Source organism: Oryctolagus cuniculus, chromosome 12, assembly GCF_051225735.1.
Source record: "Oryctolagus cuniculus isolate XC-2025 breed Fujian yellow rabbit chromosome 12, ASM5122573v1, whole genome shotgun sequence".
Lineage (NCBI taxonomy): Eukaryota > Metazoa > Chordata > Mammalia > Lagomorpha > Leporidae > Oryctolagus > Oryctolagus cuniculus.
In genome coordinates, this window is record NC_142878.1 from 51,928,153 (window position 1) to 51,952,219 (window position 24,067).

At 51.7% G+C, this 24,067-nt stretch overlaps 1 protein-coding gene and 1 long non-coding RNA gene across 5 annotated transcripts in view; one reads left to right on the forward strand and one right to left on the reverse strand.

The window, feature by feature from the left end:
• Positions 1-24,067, forward strand: part of SLC7A8 (solute carrier family 7 member 8) — a 59,416-nt gene that overhangs the window by 25,447 nt on the left and 9,902 nt on the right. For 2 of the 4 annotated variants that reach the window (XR_016217193.1, NM_001082682.1), the window contains 4 exon segments: positions 19,847-19,972; positions 21,663-21,816; positions 22,359-22,482; positions 23,760-23,863. Coding sequence is in view for 3 of the 4 variants with exons in the window: in NM_001082682.1 (NP_001076151.1) it covers positions 19,847-19,972; positions 21,663-21,816; positions 22,359-22,482; positions 23,760-23,863 (508 nt within the window). In the remaining variant the exon portion in view is untranslated. 4 annotated transcript variants of the gene reach the window in all.
• Positions 6,133-10,653, reverse strand: LOC127483802 (uncharacterized). Its single transcript, XR_016217956.1, has 2 exons — positions 9,689-10,653; positions 6,133-6,358 (listed from the first exon to the last, which is right to left on the reverse strand). It is a non-coding gene; the product is annotated as an uncharacterized LOC127483802 (long non-coding RNA).

The following is a 24,067-nucleotide window of genomic DNA, read 5'->3' on the forward strand; positions in this document are numbered from 1 at the left end:
CTGGCCCCCAAGAGTGCGGTGGCCAGGATTGCCTGAGGGAAGGAATGAGCCCCCTTAGCTGGAGCTGGGCACTTGTGCCCCAGTCTTGTCCTGTCAGTCACTGAAGGTGGGCGCGAGTGTCAAGTTGCTGGGCCCTGCATCCTTGCTTCCCATGTGGGTCCAGGGCAGGGGGGCCGGGGAGGAAGGAGGGCGTGGGAATGCAGGAAGGGTTGCCGGTTCTGCCATCAGACAGAGCAGTGGGGGTGGGAGGGACGGCCACAGGAGTGCTGGCCACTGCTGTTTTGGTGTCTTGTGCACACAGACGGCTTCCTTTTTCCTGCTGATGCTGCTAAAGTGTCTCAGACGAGAGGCCACTGTTATCCTGAGGTTGTGCAGGGGCCCCCAGGAGAGGAGCCAGGACACAGGGTGCAGTTCTTTCACATTCCCCAAACCTGCCGTGGGTCTAACCACCTTGTGCGAAGACCCTGTCCCGTGGCCAAGGCCATGGCCTCCCCGCATGTCTCAAAACAGCCACCAAACCCTCCCTGGGAGATGAGAGCTTCTCCTGCCTATAGCCCAGCCCCAGAAAGACGGGCGGTCCCCAGGCCCCTCCAAGCCTACCCCTCACCTAGCGCCGGGCCAGGGAGAAATCTGACCCACAACGACGAGTTCCCCCCCTCTCCCTTTCCTGCCATCGAAGATCCCATGAAGCTTCTGTGGCTGTGCTCCGTCCCCTAGGTAAACTGCAAGGGAATTGTCTCCAGCTCACCGGCAGTCAGCCAAGTCCTTCAAGGACAGAGATTTTCCAGTGTCCTTGAGCCATGAGTTCAAGTATTTTCCACCTGCAGAAGCAGAGAAATCTTCAGAAACCCTTTTTTATTCCCAAGCTTATTCCTTCTTATGTCCCTTGGGGGCAATGGGAAGCAGCTGCACCCCTCACCCTGGGGAGCGTCCCTGCAGGGTGCACACGACCATGGGTGTAGCCCCCTCGCTTCTTCTTTAGTCCAGATACTCCCAGCTGCTTTGAGTCTGTGTGTTGAGATCCTCTTTCTGGTTTTTTGAATACTTAAAAAAAAAAAAAATGACAGGCAGGCCTTGAAATGATCTCAATATCAGCGGAAGGCTTGGTGGATGTTGTCCTTCATGAAATGCTGACATCTGTTATTCTAGCAGGCCTCGCGCCCGCCCACCACCACCACCACCACCATCCTGCCCACTCCATCCTCTTGGCAGGTGCCAGGCAAGCCAGCTGCATAAAACAGGCCCAGCCTAGCCATCCTGTAGAGAGCAGCAGGAGAGAGCACAGGTTCGGCGTGAACGTGTCCACACAGGAAGCTCAGCCTGCTGCTGTCTCACTGTGGCACGCTGGTGACGGGCCGCATCCCCGGAGCCATGCGAGGTTTTGAGGAAAGGCCGCCACCCCGTGTGGGGAGGTCACTGGTGTAGGATGCCAGGCGCTGGAGGCCAGGGCACAGAGCCCAGCAGGCAGAGCAGGTGTGGCAAAGCCCCTGGCAAGGGTTTGCTGTGGGAGGGAGGAGATGAGGTCAAGTCTGGTTCTGCGGTGGGGCCGTTTTTTTGGAAGAGATCTGATGAGAAATGAGTTTGGGGTGAGCCAGATGGTGGGGGTGGAAAGGCGGAAAGAACCTGCTGTAACTGGCTTGCTTGTCCAGAGCCCAGAGCGGGCGGGGGAGAGAGGGAGCCAGAAGGAACTACACATTTGGAGCTTGCTTATGCAACTGCAGCCGCCACTTTGAGTTCTTCTATTATTTAGGTCAAAGCTGATTATTCACTGCTGAGTCAGCAGAATATCTCTGGCTACCAGGCAGTACAAAAAAAAAGTATTTTACATTTTAATTAAATGAAAAGCCTTTCTCCCTTCTCCAGAGCAAGCACATGAGTGGGAGGAGGGAGTTAGGAAAGAGGGGCCTGGACAGTGTCAGAACTTGGTTTTCATGCCTTCTTTTGTGATTGGCTTCACTGTTTCTGTCCTTTTGTTATTATTATCTCCTAAGCCAAGGGCTGTGTTATCCAGAGAAAAGATTCGTGTAAGATACAAAGAAAGTAAAAAGTGCTGCAGAAATGATGGATAGGTATCCTTGCAGTTGTAAATTGAATGCATGGATTGGTCTGGGTAGATAAACATACATATTGATGAGTATAGGATAGTGTGTATGTCTGGGTAGGTCAACACACACATTAACAGGTGGATATTGGTGTAGGTGTCTGGGTATATCAACACACATATTGTCAAGCATAGATTCATGTATCTGGGTAGATCAACACACACATTAACAGGTGGATATTGGTGTATGTGTCTGAGTAGATCATACATATTGACAGATACAGATTAGTGTGTATGTCTGAGTAGATCAACACGCATTGATAGGTTGTTGCTACAGCCTTGCCCTTGTATCATGTAGCTGGTTCTTTTGCCTAGTACCTGAGTTTGTGGTGTCAGAGGACAGAATCACAACAGTTTAGCTTAAAGATCATAATTGGCTTTATTTTCAGTTCTAGAACCGAGCAACATTCCATAAAATAGAGTAAGTGTCCCAGGGACTTGAAAAGAAAAAAAAATTTTTTTTTTTTCAGATAAAGAAGGGCTTGAAGAAAGCAGAAACAAAAGCAAAAAAAAAAAAAAAAAAAAAACAAAAAAAAACAAAAAAACACACCAGATTGGTTATTTCACAGTTATTTTCTTTGTAAGGGGCGACAGAATGGAAGGAAGATAGCTGATTAGTCAACCTTGGGTTGTTTTAGGTTACTTCTTTGTGCACTGAGGATTAAAGCTAGCAGTGGGGACTTTATTATCACACCCATTGAAACTGGTTTATTTGAGAAATTTGTCTGTTATCTCCTCTTGGTAGGTCAGATAAAGGCTTTAGTTTCACTTTGGTGACTAGAACTTTGGCCTGAGTGACTCCATTTTGATTTGTCATCTGGTCTACTGGGACCCAGTGCTGAGCTTAGCCCAAAGCAAGGGCTTCTTGTAGTTTTTGCTTAACCCTTGTGATACCCAAAATGGCTGTGGTGACACAGAGAGAACACCAGGTGTGTGGCTGGGAGTCGGGGGATGCCCTTTTGTAGACTCATCTATGCATCCTGTCCATAACTAGGGCTTTCTTTCGGGCTCTCTGTCTGCTGTCTGCGTTCTCTTGGGGACAGGGTCACCTTCATTCAGACAGCCCCAGGCCCTTCCCCTCTTCTGGGGCTGGGTCACATCCAGCATTTGAAGTGGAATCTTCTTTCCATTTAAGCCCCCCTCTGCTCCCTGAAGGGCTTGCGTCAAAGAAATTCCTCCTTCTTCCTCACCCCAGTAGAGAGCAGTACCCTGCATTGTATTTCACAAAGGAAAAATGTTTCTTATCTTGTTTTCTGTCTTTCCACTGAGATTCCTAAGAGGCTAATTTTCCAGGGCTTCATATTTCTCCTTCTCCTTCTTCCCTGAGTTATTTGGAAGGGAAGAACTTCACCTATCACTTTTTTTTTTTTTTAAGATTTTATTTATTCATTTGAGACGTAGAGTTACAGAGAGAGGTAAATGTAGAGAGAAAAAGATCTTCCATCCGTTGGTTCACTCCCCAAATGGCTGCAATGGCCAGAGCCGGTCTGAAAGATCTGGATCAGAAGAGGAGCAGCCAGGACGTGAACCAGCAGCCATATGGGCTACAGAGGCTTAGCCCACTATGCCACAGCGCCAGCCCCCACCTTACACTTCTGACCCTGAGTGGCTCTGGGATTCCTCTGCAGAAAGCTCCCAACTGCCTGGAGCCGATGTTGTGTGTTGTTCTATAAATCTCTTGCAAATTAATCCCTTGACAGTAGAGGGTTCAACAGCCTTCCCTAGCATGTAAATCTCTAACTCTCTCTCCATTTTCCCCTGAGCCTTCATATTCTCTGGCTCCAAGCTTTCCTTCTCCAGATGCTAAGCCTGTTGCCCCAGATACCTGGACAGCATTGCCTTCTTGCCCTCTCCCCGCAAGAACTCTTTGGGCAGCTAATCAGCTTTTCTGTAGGAATTCAAACAGTACAACCTGGTCAGGATTTGACTTCTGTACATCTTCTAACTAGCCAGCATTAAAATCTAAATGCATTGCAAATCTGTTGAGTTTTACTCAATGGTCAATCTGACTAAAACTTCATTTCATTTTTATGATGCCTCAAGACTGAAATTATTCTTTAAGTGGGTTTCTTTGGGAAAAGGAAAGAAACTAGGAAAATCCACCAGTCACCTTGTGGACTCCTATACTGAGTGATGAAGAGGTATGATTACAGACTCTTGGAAAAGATCAAAGTCTAGGGAAAAGATTGGTATACAAGTAATTACAGTACGATGTGATTGAAAAAGCACGTGCAACACAGAGAAAGGTGCTTTGAGGTTGGGAAGACAGCACTAGGAATGGCTCCCGGATTGGGCTACATCTTGGAAGGGGAGTAGATGCACATAAAGCAGGAGGAAAGCCAGGTAGAGGGAAGGTCTCAGGCGAGTCTTGGAGTAAGAGCAAGTACTTCTGTGGGGGCGGAGCCTAGGGCCATGAGGGGAAGTGAGGCTGAGGCAGTGGGCAGCAGCCAGATCTCAAAGGATTGCGCACACCATGCGGAGAAGAGCAGATGTTACCCAAGGAGCGGGAGCCACGAAAAGGTTGCGGGCAGAGCAGTAACATGATTAGGTTCACATTTGAGTGAAGAAGACACTGAAACTTGAAGCGGAGCAATAAACAAGCATTTGTCCAGGCAGGGTGGTGGTGACCTGAACTAGAAATGAAGTAATGAGGGTGGAAAGGCAACAAAAACAAGGAAGATTTAGGAGTAGAATCAGCTGGACATGTTGATGGATTGACTGGTAAGGAGGCGATATCTAGTTCGTCTACAAATCAAAATGAAGTATGTTTCCACGTCGCTGTCTCCAGTGTCCATGATGAGCAGTGAGAATGCTTCTCTCTATTTCTGTCTTCCACATCCTCTCCAGAGCCCTGAGGGGCGCTGAGCAGTATCACTCAGAGATTGGGCCTCTTGGGAAGTGTTATGGATGAGAATCGCAACAAACTTTGCTCATCCAACAAACATTTTTCAAGTGCCCAGGAAGTGCTAGAAACTGACCGTGGCCCAGGGGCTATAGCAGTGAACCAACAAACTCTCATTCTCATCCAAAGCAACAGCAGCAGCAGCAAACTACACCTTCTCTTAAATTCAGGGGTCCTCAAAAGTTCGTGGAAATGTGTACTAGGAAAAGCTTACGCATGGATTTCCACACATTTTGGCACCAAAATAAATCTACCATGTAGCTCAATTTTCCCAAGAATTTTTTGAAACACCCTCATATCTGTTCAGTCTATTTGTGTGTCCTCTGTAGTGCCAAAGGGGATACAAGAAGCTCGGTGTCTGCACTCTCAAATACTGGAGTGTCTGTTCTGCTCCAGGTACTGTGCTGGGCCTGGGGTACAAGTTTCTGTACTAAAGAACTCACGGTCTAATGGATAATCCTGGAATCTTGGTTCAAAGGAGTGAGTTTCCCAGGAAAACAATATCTAAGGAGCTAGCTGTAAGAGAAATGGAGGCAGGGTACTGAAGTTAAAGAAAGTAAGTTGAGGCTAAAAATCAGTTGGACATAGCCAAGCAATGTCCAGCATGAAGAGGAGGGTGCAATGGGATGGGCTGGGGACACTGTTCTTGCAGGAGGGGTAACAGGTGCCAAGGTGTGGGGACAAGGAAGCACACAGCCCTTGGGGGACTACAGGTTCACTGTAGCCGCAGCATAGGCTGCAAAGTCGGAAGTGTGCAGAGAAGCAGGGTCCCCATCATGAAGGGTCTTATGGGCCAATGCTAAAGACCACTGGGCTGTCCTGAAAGAGCAATGAGAAGGCCCTGCAGGGTTTCCAACAGAGGAGTGGCATTAGCATATTTGTATTTTAGAAGCATTATGCTGATTGGCAAGGGGAGAAAATCAGAGGCAAGCGAACTGATTACAGTGCTGCAGCTGCAGGAATCCAGGGTAGAGGCAACAGGACCTGAAATGCCGATGGGGCAGTGGCAGGGCAGAGAGAGATATACTTGGCACTTAGGAGGTAGTGCTGGCAGGACTTGGTGACTAAGGGTAAAAGAATGGCACATTCTTGTTGGCTACAGGTGAAATAATCAAGGACAACACTGATCTTTTTTAAGATTTTTATTTATGTATTTATTTAAAAGGCAGAGTTACAGAGAAGGAGAGGGGAGAGATCTTGTATCCACTGGTTCACTCCCCAAATAGCCACAACAGCTGGGGCTGGGCCAGGCTGAAAGCAGGAGCCTTGGATCCATTTGGGTCCCCCACATGGATGGCAGGGTCCCACGTACTTGGGCCATCTTCTAGTCCTTTCCCAGGAGCATTAGCAGGGAGCTGGATCAGAAGTGGAGCAGCCAGGTCTCAAACCAGTGCTCACTGGCTTTACCCAACATGCCATAGCACCAGCCCCCCAATTGTAGTTTGATGTCTTCTCGTTGGTGTGGTTCAGACTGCTTGAGTTGGCCCCTCTGCCTTTGCTACCCCCCGAAATCAGTGGCATAGTGCTACGTCGCCGCTTGGGACCCCACTTCCCTTATCAGAGTGCCTGGGTTTGGGTTCCAGCCCCATTCTCCATTCCCGTTTTCTGCTGACGGGGATCATGGGAGGCAGCAGGGGATGGCTCAGATAGGAGAACCAGATTAAGTTCTTGGCTTCTGCCTGTGTCCTAGCCTGGCCTTGAATGTTGGCATTTGGATAATGAACCAGCAGATGGGCGATCAGTCTCTCTGTGTCTCTAACTTTCAAGTAAGTAACAAACCAAAAAAAATTTTTTTTTAAAAAAAGATTTATTGCTAGGACTTGAGGAAGGCATCACCTGTACTTTTGAATTTTCTTGGCTATAATGACTGAATATTTTCCCATTCTTTTTAGTTCCATTTCCCCTTGGTGCCCTAAAAGCCCTCCGAGTATTCTTTGTGCCTCCAGCTCTGGGCACGGAACTATCTCTGTTATCCTCATTTTATGTTTCTGGAATACAGACTCAGTCTTGAGCTCCAATACGCAACACAACTTTTGGTACAGTGTTATATAGTTTCTGTAGCATAATAGGCAACTACATAGACTACAGAGAATTCAAGAGTTTTAGAGATCTTCCTCCCTAAAGAAGCACTGGTGTCAGACACTTCCGGGTTTAAATCCTGGCTGTTCTCGGGACAGGCTTTTTTTTTTTTTTTTTTTTTTTTTTTTAAGATTGAGTTATTTATTTGAAAGGCAGAGTTACAGAGAGAGAGAAAGAGAGATTGATTTTCTATCTCCTAGTTCACTCCCCAAATGGCTGCAGTGGCTGGTGCTGAATCAAGTCGAAGCCAGGAGCCTAGAACACCATCCGGGTCTCTCACGTGGGTGGCAGGGGTCCAAGCACTTGAGCCATCTTCTAGTGCTTTCTCAGGTGCATTAGCAGGGAGCTGGATCAGAAGTGGAGCAGCTGGCACCTGGCGGCACCCATAAGGGACGTGGTGGCCTAACCCGCTGTGCCACAGGCCGGCCCCTCAGGCCAGGTGCTTGCCCCTCACTGGCTGAGGAGTTAAAGTCTGTTTCAGTATGCTTCAATTCCTGCTCCAGGTCTCCTCCTCTTTCCTGACTTCCCTGGGGCCTCTTCTGGCCTCCAGCTTTGACTGTCAGCCTGGAGGTCTCTCATCAAAGTGTGAGTCCCCGTAGCCCACATCCTGGGAATTGGGGGACGGAGGGGTTTGTTTCTGAGAGTGTGTGCACCCCTGCTGGGAGAATAATGAATAGGACGGAGGTTCCCTGAAACAGGAAGTTTCCTGAAGGGCAGCTTCCACCAGGTTATGACAACAACTCGTCTGCTTTCTTGAACCAGCCTAGCAGCTCACATTCTCCTCTGGCCCTTTGTTGCTGACTTCAAAGGGTCACTTGGTTTTTCCCAGGGGAGCCAGCCCCTGGGTATATGAAGTCACCCATTAATTGCTTTTAAGAGCTAACAAATTTAAGAGCTTTTAGTAGCTTTTAAGAGCTAACAAATTGGGGCCTGCATTGTGTTGTATGTAACAGGTTAAGCCACCGCCTGCAATGCCACCTGGGGCCCCTGCATCCACGTAGGAGACCCGGATGAAGCTCCTGGCCCAGCCCTGACTGTTGTGGCCATTCAGGGAGTGAACCAGCAGACAGAGGATTTCTCTGCCTCTCCCTCTGTCTCTCTCTGTAGCTCTGCCTTTCAAATAAATAAATCTTACGGCCAGCATCGCGGCTCACTAGGCTAATCCTCCGCCTTGCGGCACCGGCACACCGGGTTCTAGTCCAGATTCTGCCCCAGTTGCCCCTCTTCCAGGCCAAGAAAATAAAATTGAAAGACTTATGAGAGTGAGGCCTAGAAGTATTGGGAGGTTTAGAGCAGAAAAAAGGCAAAATTTGGGAATATAGCCCATTTGAGCACTGGTTGTCCTCAATAGTGGATTATAACTGAACCATTTGGGGAAACTGCAGCCTGGGCCCAGGTTTGTAGCCCTTGGTGAAGACCAACAGAGCCCATAGCCAACCAGTCCCAACCACATCTCCCAAGACCCACACCCCGCCCCTCCAAGGCTGAATATGATAACGCTGTCAGGCTAGCGTTAGGAGCTGGGGTGGACCCAACAGAGCCTACCCCATCCACCTTGCTCCGTATCTGGGGGGCATCAGCCCTGCCCTAGGGCCCGAAATAGGGCCGAAAAGCAATGAGTAGGGTGAAAACGAGGCTCCGGGAGGTCGTGTGGCTCGTCACCCGTGTCACCCCTGGCTTTTCCGGGTGTCTAGTTCTCCTCTTCTCCCCCAGCCCCGCCTAGCTCAGAACCACGTGCCTCTGCTGAAAAGAGAACTACTCAGCTTTTGGAAAACGCTGAGCTGGCTGTTCAGGCTTCTTGGCTGAACTACGACCTGGGTGGTGATTCAGCAGAAAAGCCAGGTCCGGCAGCTGGCACCAGAGGGGACAGGATAAGAAGGAAGCGAAGAGGGGAAGGCAGGAGCAGCGGGGGTTGGGAGAGGCGGCTTAGCTGGAAGCGGCAGGAGAAGCTGTGGGATCCGGGACCTCCGCAGCCTCCGTAGCTCCTCTGCTTTGCCTTGGAGGAGGGCGCACTCCCCTCCTTAGAGAGGCTCTGAGATGACTGAGCCTTTGTCGGTGCCTTGAGATGAAAAGGGCTGGAGCAGGGAAAATGTTAATGGGGTAGGCAAGATCTATTTCTAAAGCAATTGTGTACTTCCCAGAAGCAGGGATCAAAGCGGCGTTTCTAAGGAAGGGCTGCTTTGATATTTTTTTTCCGGTTGCTGTTTTGATGTTTTTATTCGTCTTTCACGGGCCCAGCTGTTTACGCATACAACGTCCGCCCACTGAGTCATAGGACAGGTACAATACTACAAACCTTTGTTTTAAGTCCACAGGGTGCCTGAAGACGGATAATATGGCTTTCCACCCTAAGTTTAGAAAGTCTGGGGTGAGGGTGGGAGGGGCCGGGACGGATTCTAGAAGGCTTCTAGGAGGCGCGTCCCCTCCTGCCCCCTCCCACTTCTCCCCCCCCCCCCCCCCAAGCTTCTCGGAGGTCTCGGCTCAGCCTGCGGCTTGCCCGGGCAGACCCGGAACCTTCGAGCCTCGGGTGGCGTGCGGTGGAAGTCACGGAGGGTTCCGTGTTTTCGTTGTCTGCCAGTGCCTGCTGGCAGCCAGGAACTGCTTACCCGAGAGAGCTGAGAACGAAGGCGGGTAGGCCGGCCAAAGCCAGCAGCTTTTCCACAATTAGAAACACGTGCGCGGTTCCTGCCAGGCGCAAGCGAGCGGGGAGGCGGTGCAGGAGCGCGGCCCAGCCAACCGCAGAGCCCGGCGTCGCCACACCCACCGGGGGCGGCTCCGAGGGGCGGGCTGGGGAGCTGGCCGCCCCCGCGACGGGAGCTGCAGGTGAAGCCTTTGGCTGTTGGCGAGGGCGGCGCTGCATCCCGGCAAGGTGCTTATTTTGAAGTTCAGGAGAGGAACAGGCTGTTCTGATTTCTGCAAAGTGGCGTCACGGCTTGCTTTTCCAAGGCCTGCCCTCAGTGCAGTCCATCTTTCTGGTTAGCTGCCCTAGCGCCTCTCTCTCTCTGTTCTGCTCTTTCTCACTCGTCCACGTTGCTGCCCGCCTCCCTTGCCCCCCTCCCGCGCTTTCCTTGTCTGCCCCACCATCTGTCCTTTCTATCACTTACTCTCCCTTATCTGAGGAAACCGGGAGGAGGCCAGGCTGCTTCTGGAACTGTTAAGGGAAACAAGCCTTTCCCAGGAGCCACCAGCTCACTCCCGAGACACGGGTGAGCCCGCCTCATCCCTACGCAGGTCCCTGAGTTTGGAGGGAACGCGTGCTGGTGACCTTGCCAAGGGCTCTGGCGGGCAGGGACACAAGGTGGAGAAACAAGTTGTTTAGGTTCCTGGTGGAAATCCTTCTTCGTCTAACACTTTTTCGGTGCTGGCTCCTTCCTTGTTGGGGCCAGACCAGAGCCCCAAGAGGCCCCACAGCAGTGACCGTGGGTTCCACTGACAGGAGTGGGGAGAGAGAATGTAAGAGTAGGTGAAGGGAAGATGAGCAAGTGTATATGATGAGAGGAGCGCTGGGTGGGTGGCAGAACCGGCGGCTGGGGGTCGGGGACCCATCCCAGTCTCACCTTTGACACTAGTAAGTTGGGGTCTTTTTTTTTTTTTTTTTTTTTTTTTTTTTTTTTTTTTTTTGACTGACAGAGTTAGACAGTGAGAGAGAGAGAGACAGAGAGAAAGGTCTTCCTTTTCCATTGGTTCATCCCGCAATGGCCGCCGCGGCCAAGCGCTGCGGCCGGTGCACCACACTGATCCGAAGCCAGGAGCCAGGTGCTTCTCCTGGTCTCCCATGCAGGTTCAGGGCCCAAGCACTTGGGCCATTCTCCACTGCTCTCCCGGGCCACAGCAGAGAGCTGGACTGGAAGAGGAGCAACCGGGACAGAATCCGGCGCCCCGGCCGGGACTAGAACCCGGTGTGCCGGCGCCACAAGCGGAGGATTAGCCTAGTGAGCCGCGGCACTGGCCAGTTGGGGTCTTGATTCTCTCACGTGTGAGATGTGGTTCTGGGTCTTTGCAGCCTTGCCTGGCTCTGCCTCAGAGTGGACTGATTGTCTGCCTCTAAGGCCAACACTCGGGTGCATGGAGAGCGCCAGCTGGCTCGTTCTCAGCATGTTCTCTTGTCAGCCAGTCTGGCCCGTGATCAGATGGCCACATCCCAACTTTTAACCCAGAACGGTGGTACACAGAGCAGCAGCTGGCTTGGCAAAAGCGATGAGATGGGTTTGGAGATCTGTGCGGGAAAGTATTTCCTGGCCCTCAGAGGAAGGCACAAAATGACCCTTTGCTGGCCCAGCTTCGTGAGAAAAGCCAGAGACCTATGAACAGGAACAAGGGAGCACTTGAAGAGGGTCCTCCAGGGGCCCGGCGCTGTGACGTAGTGGGTAACACCGCCACCTGCAGTGCTGGCATCCCATCATGGGATGTTTGAGTCCCAGCTGCTCCACTTCCAATCCAGCTGGGAAACCAGCAGAAGACGGCCCAAATCTCAGGCCCTGCACCCACATGAGAGACCTGGACAAAGCTCCAGACTCCTGGCATCACTCGGCACAGCTCCGGCCATTGCAACCATTTGGGGAATGAACCAGCAGATGGAAGATCTCTCTTTCTAACTTTCTCTCTGCCTCTGCCTCTCTGTAACTTAGCCTTTCAAGTAAATAAATATTAAACCAACCAAACAAAAAAAGTGATCCTCCAGGGTCTGCAGGGATAACCTGGGCTTTGTGAGTTTCCTCAGGGGAAGGAGAAACAGCCATGCAGCCGTGCAAGATGCGTGAAAGGTTTCCGGGCCCTCCACACCACTTCCTGGCCTGGCTGCTCCGCTTCACCCCATGATCCATCCTAAGCAAGTCACGTCCTCTTTTTGAGTTCTAGTGACAATGAACAATACAAATAACCACTTGGTGTTTTATACAGCAAAACACAAGGTGTTCTCACAGGAGGAACATGGACCACCTCATCTCCCTTTTACAGAGGGAAGGGCAGCACAGAGTTAACTGTTCCAGGCTGCTTGAGGATGAGTGACTGGGCCAGGTTCTTCGAGTTCTAAAGTTCTATGATTCTTTTCATTTTCTTTGGAAAGGTATATTTATTTATTCATTCATTTGGAAGAGGGAGAGACAGAGAAGGAAATATCTTCCATCCACTGGTTCACTCCCGGAATGGCCGCAACCACGGGGGCTGGGTGAGGCCAGGCCAAAGCCAGGATCCTGGAACTCCATTTGGGTCTTCCCTGTGTGTGTGTACTTGAGCTATCACCTGCTGCCTTCCCAAGCACTTCACCAGGAAGCTGGATCAGGAACAGGGGACCCAGGACTCAGACTGGCACTCTGCTATGGGAAGTGGGCCTCCCAGATGGCAGTGTAACCTGGTACACCATGGCACTGGCCGCAAGTTCCACGGTTCTTAGAGTCAGACCCACCAGCTGCCTCTGAGTGGCCAGCACTGGCTCTGGGATGGTTGTAGCTCCACAACTGACTCATCTGTCTGGTGTTATAGGATTATTTATTTTCCTACGAGATGTATTATTATTTGAAAAGCAGTTTCAGAGAGAGGAAGAGGCACAGATCTTCCATCTACTTGTTCATTCCCCAAATGGCCACAATGACTGAGGCTGGGCCAGGCCAGAGCCAGGAACTCCATCTGGGTCTCTCACGTGGGTGCAGAGGCCCAAGGACTTGGACCGTTTTCCACTGCTTTCCCAGGCACATTAGTAAGGAGCTGGATCAGAAGTGGAGCAGTTAGGACTCAAACTGGCACCCATGTGGGATGCTAGCGTTGCAGGCTGAGGCTTAACCCACTACACCACAATGCCAACTCCAAGAGAGATCAAATTTTAAGTTGACTCTTTCACTTGTAGTCTTTAATACATTTAAAGATTTACTTATTTATTTGAAAGAGTTACACAGAGAGAGAAGGAGGAGAAAGAGAGAGAGAGAGGTCTTCCATCCACTGGTTCACTCCCCAACTGGCCACAATAGCCAGAACTGTGCCGATCCGGAGCCAGGAGCTTCTTCTGGGTCTCCTTTGCGGGTGCAGGGGCCCAAGGACTTGGGCCATCTTCTCCTGCTTTCCCAGGCCATTGCAGAGAGCTGGATTGGAAATGGAGTAGCTGGGACTCAAACCAGCACCCATTATGGGATGCAGGCACTGCAGACGGCAGCTTTACCGCTACACCACAGCGCCGGCCCCTATAATACATTAATTTAATGTGCAAGTCTGCCCCTCCCCATGGTTGTTCCTGTTCTTACCTGTGTAATCCCTTAACCTCATATCCCTCACTATCCACTGAACCAGGTTGGGCTGACCCAGCCTAGAAAAATCCCACTGCAAGCGCTGCCACAGTGTCTTTGGTGTTGTCCAGGACATGATGGTACACAGTAGGTCCCCTCTGTACCCTCCCGCCTGAGGAAAGGACTCCGACTCGGGACTCTCAAGGTCACCTCCTGGCTTTCCACCGCGGCTGCTTTTATGACCTTTGATATAGCTTCGGATCAGTTAACTCAGAGGACCAACACAACCCAGGGACAAGGACAAAGCAAACACATCTGTGGCCATACTGGCTGTCTACTCGCCTAGTGAGAAGTCTAACTCTCGGGCCTGTGTTTAAGTGTGTATCTGGGTTATGTAGGTGGGCCTGAAGCTGTGTAGGGTATGGAGGAGACTGAGGGAAACCTGGGATTAGATGAAGGAGTGACAGTGTGTCTTGTGCTGAAGTTCTGTGAAAGAGAGGAGGAGGAAAATCAGGGCAGGCTTAGGAAGGGCAAGCCTGTCTGTGAGTGTGCAGAACGACCAGGGGCAGGAAGAGGAGGCAATACTCCTGCCACGGGATCCCTGCTGGAGCCGGGAGCTGGAGGAGTTGGCCAACTAGACAAGCACCTTGGAGACCTTGCCTTTGCTCCCCGCTTCCTGAGAGGCCCTCTGCTTCCCTCCTCCTGGAGTCCTGCAGAGCCTGTGGACAGACACTCCTTGGCCTCTCGGCATGTGCTTCCTGGTTGCGCTTTGAAAGCTTTTCTCTTTAAGGGTGTGCCACCGCTTTCTGGTCTTGCCCCTAGTCTGTCCCTGTGTTCCTTTCCTATTGTGACCGTAACAGGTTACTGCAAAGTTCGTCACTACGTATTTTGGCTATCTAGAGGTCAGAACTCCTAAACTGAGGTGTGGGAATGGTCTTGTTCTCTCTGTCGACTCTGGAGAGAATTGTTCCCTTGTCTTCTCTAGCATGTAGGGGCCTCCGGCATTCTTTGGCTGGGAGGTTTTCTCCTTCAAGGCCAATAGTAGTAGAATAGCATCTGCAAGCCTCTCCAGCTCTCCCACCTCTGTGTCACTCCTCACATCTCCGTTGGTAACTCCTATCTCCCACTTGTAAGAACTCCTGAGTTACACTGGGTTCTCTTGGATAACCAAGGAGAATCTGCCCATCTCAAGACCCTTAACTGAATCACGTTTGCAAATTGTAGATTAGAATGTTGACCTCTCTGGGATTCTGCCTTCCCAAGACCCCAGGAGGTCTGCTGTCATTGTCCTAGGGAGGAAATGAAGGACAGGCTTCCTGTGATTCCTGTAGATCAAAGTCTGAAAGTCAGGGCTTGGGAGGGGCAGGGAGGTCGGTCCTGAGGGGGCTTGCTCTGCAGGAGGCAGGACTTACCCACCCCTCCATGGTGGGCAGACAAGTTCCAGGTTGGCAGCAGGGACTCTGCTCTCTCTACCAGTCCTGTCCCATGGGCAGGAAGTCTGGAGCCCATCTCTCCTACTTGGCCGTGAGAGACCTTGGGCTCTGGGCAGGCCACCAGATTGGTGATCTGAGTTTCCGCCTCCTGGCTGCCTTGCTCTTTGCACCTCTCCTGTCCCCTGATGTTGAGTTCTTTGTACCAGGCAGGTTAAGTAAGCAATCCCTGACTTCATCTTCTTGAAGTCTCTTCTTGATAGACTTCACATCATAGATATATAAAAAATATTTTTAATCTAGGAAACAAAAGACAGAGGGTAGAAAACGCCGAATACAGAGGAGCCTGGAATTCCACAGGGGCCTCTGCAGACACCCCAGAACTCCCACAGCTTGATTGCAATGCCCAAGAACCAGAGTCTTTGCCTTTTTAGTTTGCACTACACCGGCAACTTCCTGGGGGCAAGGACTTGTCCTTTTTTTTTTTTTTTTTTTTTTTTTTTTTTGGAAAGAGTGACAGAGAGAGAGAGAGAGAGAGAGAGGGATCTTCCTTCTGCTGATTCACACTCCCAAATGACTGTAACAGCCCGGGCTGGGCCAGGCCAAAGCCAAGAGCCGGGGACTCCATCTGGGTCTCCCATGTGGGTAGCAGAAACTCGAGACTTGAGTCATCCTCTACTACTTCGCAGGCACATTAGCAGAGAGCTGGATTGGAAGCAGAGTAGCCAGGACTCAAACTGGTACTTGGGTATGCAATGTGGGTTCCCAAGCAGCAGCTTAGCCTACTGTACCATGTAGCTCCCCCTTGTGTCTTATTTCTAATTTCCCCACCTAGCAGAGTGTGTCATTTATAAGCCCTGAGTAGATGATGGATGGATGGACGGACAGATGGGTGAGTGTGTAGGTGGGTGAATGGACAGAAACCCTCATATTTCAAGCTGCAGTGGCCACTTGTCCTGATCTACATGTGGCTCCCTGAGGCTGCTGAGTCTCCGACATTCAGAATTCAGGGTCTAGCTGAGCAGGGGCGTCGGGGAGAGGGACCTAGTAATCTGGCCCAGGATGAGGTCTCCTGGTCAGAGCAGGGGTTTGGCAGGCACCGTGCAAGCAGTGCCTGCACTCGCTGACCTTTCCTCTCTAGATGGAGGCTCAGGTTTCAGCCCGCGGGAGAGAAGCTGTCCTGTGGTACCAGGAGCCTTCTTTCTCCTCTGTCACATGCTGCAATCACACGAGTGTGATTGCCAGGGAAGTGGGGGAAGCGTCAGCCCTGGGGTCTGCACAGCCCTCCTCCCAGGGAGATCAGGCATCACAAGTGGCCTGCCTATCTTTACCTCATTTTCCGAATTCCTCTTTGTTTCTGAAAGATGGCTGTGAGGGTGAGAGGTTAAATATTAGTCAAGGGCTGGGTTGCTGTGAAGTCGCAGAGATAAGGTCAGTAGGGACAGAAGACGCAGCAAGACTACTTGGCAGAGCTTTGCTCCCTGTCCTTCACCATCTCAACCAAGGCAGCCTCTCTGTCTGCCCGGACAAGGCCTGTCTTGTAAAGAGGAGTGGACGCTCCTATCCCAGCGCACCCGGAGGTGGCCACATTCCACCTGCTGCTTGGGGGAGGGGGAATTTCTTTGTGGTACCCTTGTTTTCTGCCCTTATTTTCTCAAGCGCTGTCTGGTCACCTGCCCGCCCTGCCCTGTGCTCCCCTTGGCAGGAGGTCCATAGCTCCTGCTCCTCATCCTCCAGTCCTTCTCCATCTCTGAGCCACGTGGGTTTTGTTTCCTAATCTTCCTTCCTTTCACAAGTCTGATCCTTCAGTTACTGTTGTTTGTGCCTGCCTGAATTCCGGGGTACAGGGGCCCAGCCTTGTACCCAGCATGTCTCAGGGCCCTGGGGAGAGGCTGAGATCACTGACCCAGCTGTCTAGAATGATTTGGGTTGGATTGTCACCAGCCACATGATCCTGAAGTCCTTATTGAATTGACTAAGATAAACCAAATGTGTATTTATCAGGATGTCTCTGTCCATCTGGAACATTCAAGTATTTACAAAATGTTCTCTCTGTTCGGGCACTTAAAATCCTTCCTCCGACAACATGTTTTGATTCTCCTTATATGACACCATCTTGGATAACAGCCCCTCCCCGAGGAGTCAAGAGTTTCTCGTCTTGAAATCAAGCTTCCTGTTGTCCTTTTGGCTCCATGAAACCAATGGGGGATTATAACTCCTGTCGCTTCCTGGGAAGCCGGGAGACTGGCTTGCGTTGTGGAGTGTCTAGCTGAGATGAGGTTGGAGGGCAAGTTCTTCACTCATTTACTAAATGTTTGTTGCGCACCAACTTTATGCCTCAGGATGAAACACAGGAAAAATCACAGTCCCTGCCCTCCCAGCCTTCAAGGGGAGAGGGAAAAAAAAAAAGCAGACTACAAAGAAAGAAATACCAAAGTTAGATATCAACAGTGTGGCCTAGGATTGCTGTAGGGAGGAGGCACAGGGCCATCTGTCTTACCTTGCAGGCATGTCGTTAGGAGTAAATAAACTTATAACAACTCACAGAGCAGTGACATTTGAGCTGGATCTTGAAAGATGAGGAGTCTGCCAGGCATGGAGGAAGGTTACAGAAGGAGGATAATGTCAGGAGCTTCCGCCCTGCTCACATGTTCTCAGAACTGAGTACAGTTGGGAAATACTAGGAAGGTAAGAGCACAGTGTGGGACAGGGACTGACGTCACTTCATCGCCCTGCGTAGAGACTTGAGGAGGCAGAAATGGCCTCAAGCTTTTTACCCAACTGATGTGTACCTTCTGAGCTCTGGTCACTGCTTCAGGAGAACTGGACGTGAAAAGGGCTGTTTGTTTTGTTCCCCTTTATTATCAACCTTTTCACAGCCATCAGGAAACTGGATACCCCATGACTGCCTGGGCCTAAGATTGGTCAAGCAGATAGAGCCCCTCCCTCCCAGTGTTCAGCGTCAGCTCTCATCCACATTGTTGGGATTTCTGTGGCAAGGAGCCAGAGTTAAAGACCTCCCACGCTGCTGAAGATGTGCAGAGGGATGGCCAGCCAGCACATGTGGACTCAGCATCTCTAGTCATGAGGGAAATGAAAATCAAAACCTCTGTGAAATACTACTTTTTTTTTTTTTTAACTGACAGTACCGAGTGTTGGCATGGGTACAGAACAACAGGAACTCTCACTGCGGGTAGGGGTGCAAAGCCACTTCGGAAAAGAATTCAGCAGTTTCTTTTAGCAGATCTTCCAACCAGCAGTTCAATCCCCTAATGGCCACAAAGGCCAGGGCTGTGCTAGGCCAAACCCAGGAGCCTGGACCTCCATCCTGGTCTCTCTCCCACATGGGTGGCAGTGCTCAAGCACTGGGCCATCTTCTGCTGCTTTCCTGGGTGCATTAACAGGGAGCTGGATCAGAAGCAGAGCAGCCAGGACTCACCAGCACTCCAGTATGGGATGCTTAGATTGCTGGCAGTGGCTTAACTTGCAGCACCAGAACTCCGACCCCTAACAATTTCTTATGAAGTCAAACATATTTACCATATGACTCAGAGTCCTATTCCTGGTTCCTCAAGAGAAATGAAAACCCAACTCAGAAGCCTCTGAATCATGCAGAGATGTCTCTGTTTGTAACAGCTTTATTCATATAATCACCTAAAACGGAGGAGTAACCAAGTGTCCAGCTGCTGGTGAATGGAAAAACAAACTGATGCATTCACATAATGAAACTGAGTTGACAATAACAAGGAACAAATTGCTAATACATGCAGTAACACAGGCAGATCTCAAAGCATTTTGTTAAGTGAAAGAAACCAGGGGCCAGGGTTGTGGCACAGTGGGTTAGCCTGCCTCCTGTGATACCAGCATCCCACGTGAGTGCTGGTTAGAGTCCCCGCCACCCTATTTCCAATCTAGCTCTCTGCTGTTGTGCCTGAGAAAGGAGTAGAGAATAGTCCAAGTACTTGGGCCCTTGCCCTGACGTGGTAGACCAGATGGAGTTCCTGGCTCCTGGCTTCAGCCTGACCCAGCCTTTGCCATTGCAGCCATTTTGAGAGTGAACCAGTGGATTGTTGCAGTTGATTTCTCAACAGTGTTGCAGTGGATTCGTTTCTGAGAGGAGGAGCGTGGTGGGGGCAAGAGGCGCAGTCACCACAGACCCTGGGAGTTGGGTAAAAGCAGGCTTGAGGCAAGCAGCCCACAGACTCATTTATTTCAGTTACTACAATGGCTTATATAGCCAAGACCAGCCAATCCGGTCAAGGGGTGGTCTATACCCCAACCAATCACAGCCTGTTGCCAGGCAGGCTCTGTGGCCAGGTGGGTTTCGAAGCCATTCCTGAGTAACTTGCTTGCCAGCGGCCATCTTGTCATGGCCTTCTCATTCCACCACAGTGAATGAGGATCTCTCTCTGTGTCTGTTTCTCCCTCTCTCTCTGTAACTCTGCCTTTCAAATAAGAAATCAATTAATAAGCTAAAAAAAGAAACCAGACACAAAAGCCTAAGGATTATATGCTCTATTTATGAAACCTTCTGGAAAAAGCAAAACTGGTAGTTGCCAGAGGTGGGGGAAGAGGAGTGACTGACTGCGAGGGAGCAAAACACTGGAGAGCTTTTGGGAGTGGTGCGAGTGTTCTTGTGTATTGACTGTGGTAGTGATTAAATGATTAAATGTCGCTGTCAAAGCTCATCAAACCGCACACTTAAAAGGTGAATTTTACTCAGCGCTGATGAGCTCTTGATAGCAGAAGGTTCCTCTTAAACTCTTACCCCAAAATCGGGCTTAGGCAGGTGACACAGAGGATCCGCCTGAAGGCAAGCCTCCTATATTCACACCCTGCTTGGGCGCTGAGTTTCCCCCCTAAAGCACGTGCCTGCACTTCTCGGTGCCTACTTCTGGCCGGCAGCCCCGGGCAGGGCACGCCCTGGCCAAGCTCTAATTTGGAGCACTTAATCCCCATTTGTAACCCATTAACCTGGCCAAAGTTTCTAGTCACCGGGTAAGCCTGGGGGATGTTTGGCTCGCAGTTCCAATCCCAGCCTCTGGAGCTTCTGTGCTGTAGGGGTCTGTCTGCGGCCTTGGCTGGCCCTTGAGGGGTTGTCTGGGATCTGTCATTTCAGTGCTGCTGACGTGGGTCAACTGCTCCAGTGTGCGGTGGGCCACCCGCGTCCAGGACATCTTCACGGCCGGGAAGCTCCTGGCCCTGGCCCTCATCATCATCATGGGGGTTGTGCAGATATGCAAAGGTGAGTGACAGGGCTCTGCTCGCTCCCTGCCCCAGCTTGCACATGCCCCTCACACTGTCACTGCAAGTGTGCACATCCTGCTGTGTCTCTGTGCTGGCCTGGGATGACTTCTCCACTTGCATGACAAAGGGGAGGAGCCAATTCCCCCAGGGTGGCTGGGGAAAGGGAACACACCCTCTAGTTTCCAAAGGTCTGGCTCCTGCTGGCCTCTGGGCTCTAGCAGGGCTGGTGAAAGACCCCAGATCTCTGGACTCCTATATCCCAGGGACTCTTGTCCTTTATCTTAAAGGAAGACAAAGGAGGAGACTTTATATGTTTCAAAATTACTAATAAACTCTTCAAGGGAGAGCTCTACATTCCTGGGACCCCTGCCAACATTCCCCACTGGATTTGGTCCTTTCCAAGGCCGAGTCTGTATTTGGTTTCCATGGGACCGGTGGCACCACTATGCCCTGCCCAGCCTCACAGCCCCATGGAGAAAATCAGATGACAAACAGAGAAGCCTCCCACATGCCCTTAGCCCTAAAGGCAGCCTAGGGAGCCGGACTCTCCTCCAGGAAGCACGTTTCTGCTGTATAGTGTGTCGGAGTATTTTAATCAGTTGGATGAACTCCTTTAGCAGGTTGTGTTGTTTTTAGCTATTTGGACTCCAGGAAATCACTGATAGTGAGTCCCTCAGTTCTTTCTCCTGGCCACTCTAATCTTATTTCCTGTCCAAAGGCTGGATTATAGAAGAATACATAAAAACACAGTTTCTCCGTCGCATTACAAGCTCCATCAGTGAGCAGCTTTTATGAGGCCCAGTATGTGCAGAACACTGCCGAGGGGCTGGGATGGCAACCCAAAGGCTCTTTTGCTTAAAAAACAAAAAACCCTGTTCTCCGGGAATGTGTGCCCTGAAAAAGGAGACCAACACATACCTTGGAGAGAGATAGGAGGAGGATATTGACAAAGCAAACAAAACAAGCTTGGCCTACTACAGCTTGTATTTGAGGGTTAGCTGTTTTTGATGCATTGTTCCTGAAGACAAACTTAGATTAAGGAAGTGGTCGAGAGACCACCAGTGACTCCAGCCTGGCATTTCCAAAGCCCAATGAGCCAAACCTCCCAGTTTACCCAGGCCTTTCCTTCCAACTGACTTTGCCTTTTAAAAAAGGAACATTCGAGGAGCAGGCATTTGGCCTCGTGGTTAAGACACTTGCATCCCGTACCAGGGTTCGATACCTGTTTCCGGCTCCTGACTCCAGCTTCCTGTTAATGCAGACCCTGGGAGGGAGGCAGCTGCGGGAGCTCAAGTAGTTGAGTTCCTGCCACTCACGAGGGAGACCTGGATTGAGTTCCTGGCTTCCCGCTTCGTGCCAATCCAAACTTGGCCATCATGTGCACTTGGCAAGTGAACCAGACAGCTGTCTGTCTGTTTGCCTCTGAAATGAATCATTTTTTTTTTTTAAAGAGAGATTTAGATCAGTATTTTGAGTCTGAATCCCCAGTGGTCATCAGGTTCTGGGAGGTCCAGGGCCTACATTTCCATGATCCCTTTGGTCCCACTTCTCCCATACTCTGGTTCACTACAAGCAAGAGGGCCAGCTGGCACTGTTGCCTCGGGGAGGGGTGAGAGACCAGACGGGCAGGCCAGGAGCTCCAGGCCTCGGACTCATCTCTGAGCAGCCCCCACCCGTTGTGTCTACAGGAGAGTACTTCTGGCTGGAGCCGAAGAACGCGTTTGACAATTTCCAAGAACCGGACATCGGCCTCATCGCGCTGGCCTTTCTTCAGGGCTCCTTTGCCTACGGAGGCTGGAACTTCCTTAATTATGTGACTGAGGAACTTGTGGATCCCTATAAGTGAGTGGCGCTACTGCAGCCCTTCCCCTCTCCCTGGAGAGGCCACAGTGCCTGCTGCTGGAAAGAAGTGGCACCCACCGCCGCCTCCTCCCCCCCCCCCCCCCATTCCGACTCGTGCTCTGGCCTGCCCTGAAGTACAGGTTCATTTCGCATCCACCCTGCCCGGAGGCAGAAAAGGGTCCAGTGACTGTCCCAGAGCAGGTCAGCCACAGTGATCGTGGTACTGCCTTAGGGAATGCGGGGTGCCCAGAGCGGGTCCCGGGTCCCTGGCCTGTTTCCGGACAGGCTGATCTTCCCGTCTCGAGCAGCGGAGGGATGCATTATACAGATTTGGGCCAAGAAGCGACCAGCAGGTGCAGGGCATATTTTCACCTCGAGCTGTTTCATTTCCTGTTCATATTGAGAAAGTCGCTACCCCCGGGGGCAGCAGAGAAGGCTGCCAGGTCGGCGTCCCGCGGAGACTCAGAAGGCACTCCCTGGACCCCAGGGCAAGGCGGGCACCCCAGCTGCCAGGCCTCCTCTCACCTCCTCTCCCTCTACAGGAACCTTCCCAGAGCCATCTTCATCTCCATCCCACTGGTCACATTTGTGTATGTCTTTGCCAATGTCGCGTATATCACTGCAATGTCCCCCCAGGAGCTGCTGGCGTCAAACGCAGTCGCTGTGGTAAGAAACCCAACTCCCGGTCTCTCGAAGCAGGAGGGCTGACGTAGGCTTGCCTACCCAGCCCCGCTTACTGTTCCCTGAGCGCGGCCTCGTGGAGCTGGAAGTCATCCCGAGAGCGCAGGGCAGAAGCCACACACGTGTCCTCCCTGGGGTGTCTTCCGGAGGCGGCACTGGGTGGTTGCCGCAGAGACTGGCTGGCCCGTGAGTGAGGCCGGAGCATTTGCTGTCCAGCCCATTACAGGCAGGCAGCGCTTGCCAGTCCTTCATCCGCTGGAAACTCTGACTGGGAGGGTTGCGTGCAGGAGACAGGCTGCTCCTCGGGAGGCTAGAACCTCGCACAAGATACACATCTCTCTGCCCGCAAGCTGGCCCCTTCCCCCAGCGGGTAAAGCGGGCGCTGGCCTGAGAGTCGCAGGTCACAGCGGCATGGGATCCTTGATGACCAAGGACACGGGAGCCGCGCTGCTCCCTCACCGGGCTCCAGGCTGGGCCGTGGCCGGTGTCGTCACTGGCCTTATCTCGGAGGACTGTGAGGAAGCAGGCCCTCCAGTCTCCCGTGACTGCTGCCTGCCCCAGCGCATGGCGGTTTGCAGGCACGCATTAGCTTTCTGGCTCAGAGCAGAGACAAAAGGGCCCCCTGCATGGCCCGCCCCTCAGGTGTGTGATGACTGATCTAGGACCGCATGGCCTTTGCTTTCTCAGCCCAAGTGGCTGCTGATTCTCACTGGCCCTCCACCCACGTAAGCCCGCTATAAGCTTCGCGGTTCTCAACTCTGTGAATTAGAATCCGCCCCCATTTCACAGATAGGAAGCTGAGGCTCAGAAACGACAAATTGTGTTCGAGGTGTCAGAGCTCCTAGGTGGAGGGCTGGGATTCGAGCCCAGATGTGCCTGCCTCAAAAGCCTGTGCCACTCTCTAAGCCGGAGGAACCAGATCATGTCCGCAAGGACTGGCTTCACAGCACCTGGCTTCCAGTCGTGGCCCTGGTGTGCGCCCCTAGGCAAGCAGCTTCATCGCTGTGTGCCTCAGTTTCCTTATCCAGAAAGCAGGATGAGAAATGTTAGCTCGTTTTTATTAACAGCACCACGTCCTATCTCCTCCAATTAATTGGCCCAAAGCGTGCACTGCCTGCCCCCTTGTGTGGTTATATCTACAGGGAGCAGGCGGGGTGGGGAGAGGAGGGGTTAGCAAGGGGGCAGGCAGGAGGGGAATGAGCAGCCTGGGGCAGGGAGCTGTCACCTCTCGCCTCCACCTCCCCCCTTATTTTCTCGCTCAGACATTTGGAGAGAAGCTCCTGGGTGTCATGGCCTGGATCATGCCCATCTCCGTGGCGCTGTCCACATTTGGAGGAGTCAATGGCTCTCTCTTCACCTCCTCCCGGTGAGTGCGGCGTGGGTCCTTCCTGGCCGGGGCCTCTCTGCTGTGCACACTGCTCTGCGTGTACGTGGTGGGCTTGTCTCTGTCCGCAAGGGTCTGTGTGGGCACCCCGGTCAGGGCATGTGTGTCAGTGTGAGTGCCGAGGGTGTGTGCTGCCTGCGTGGTTCCCTACCACGTGTGGGCCCCCAGGGCGCAGGTGCTCCGTGT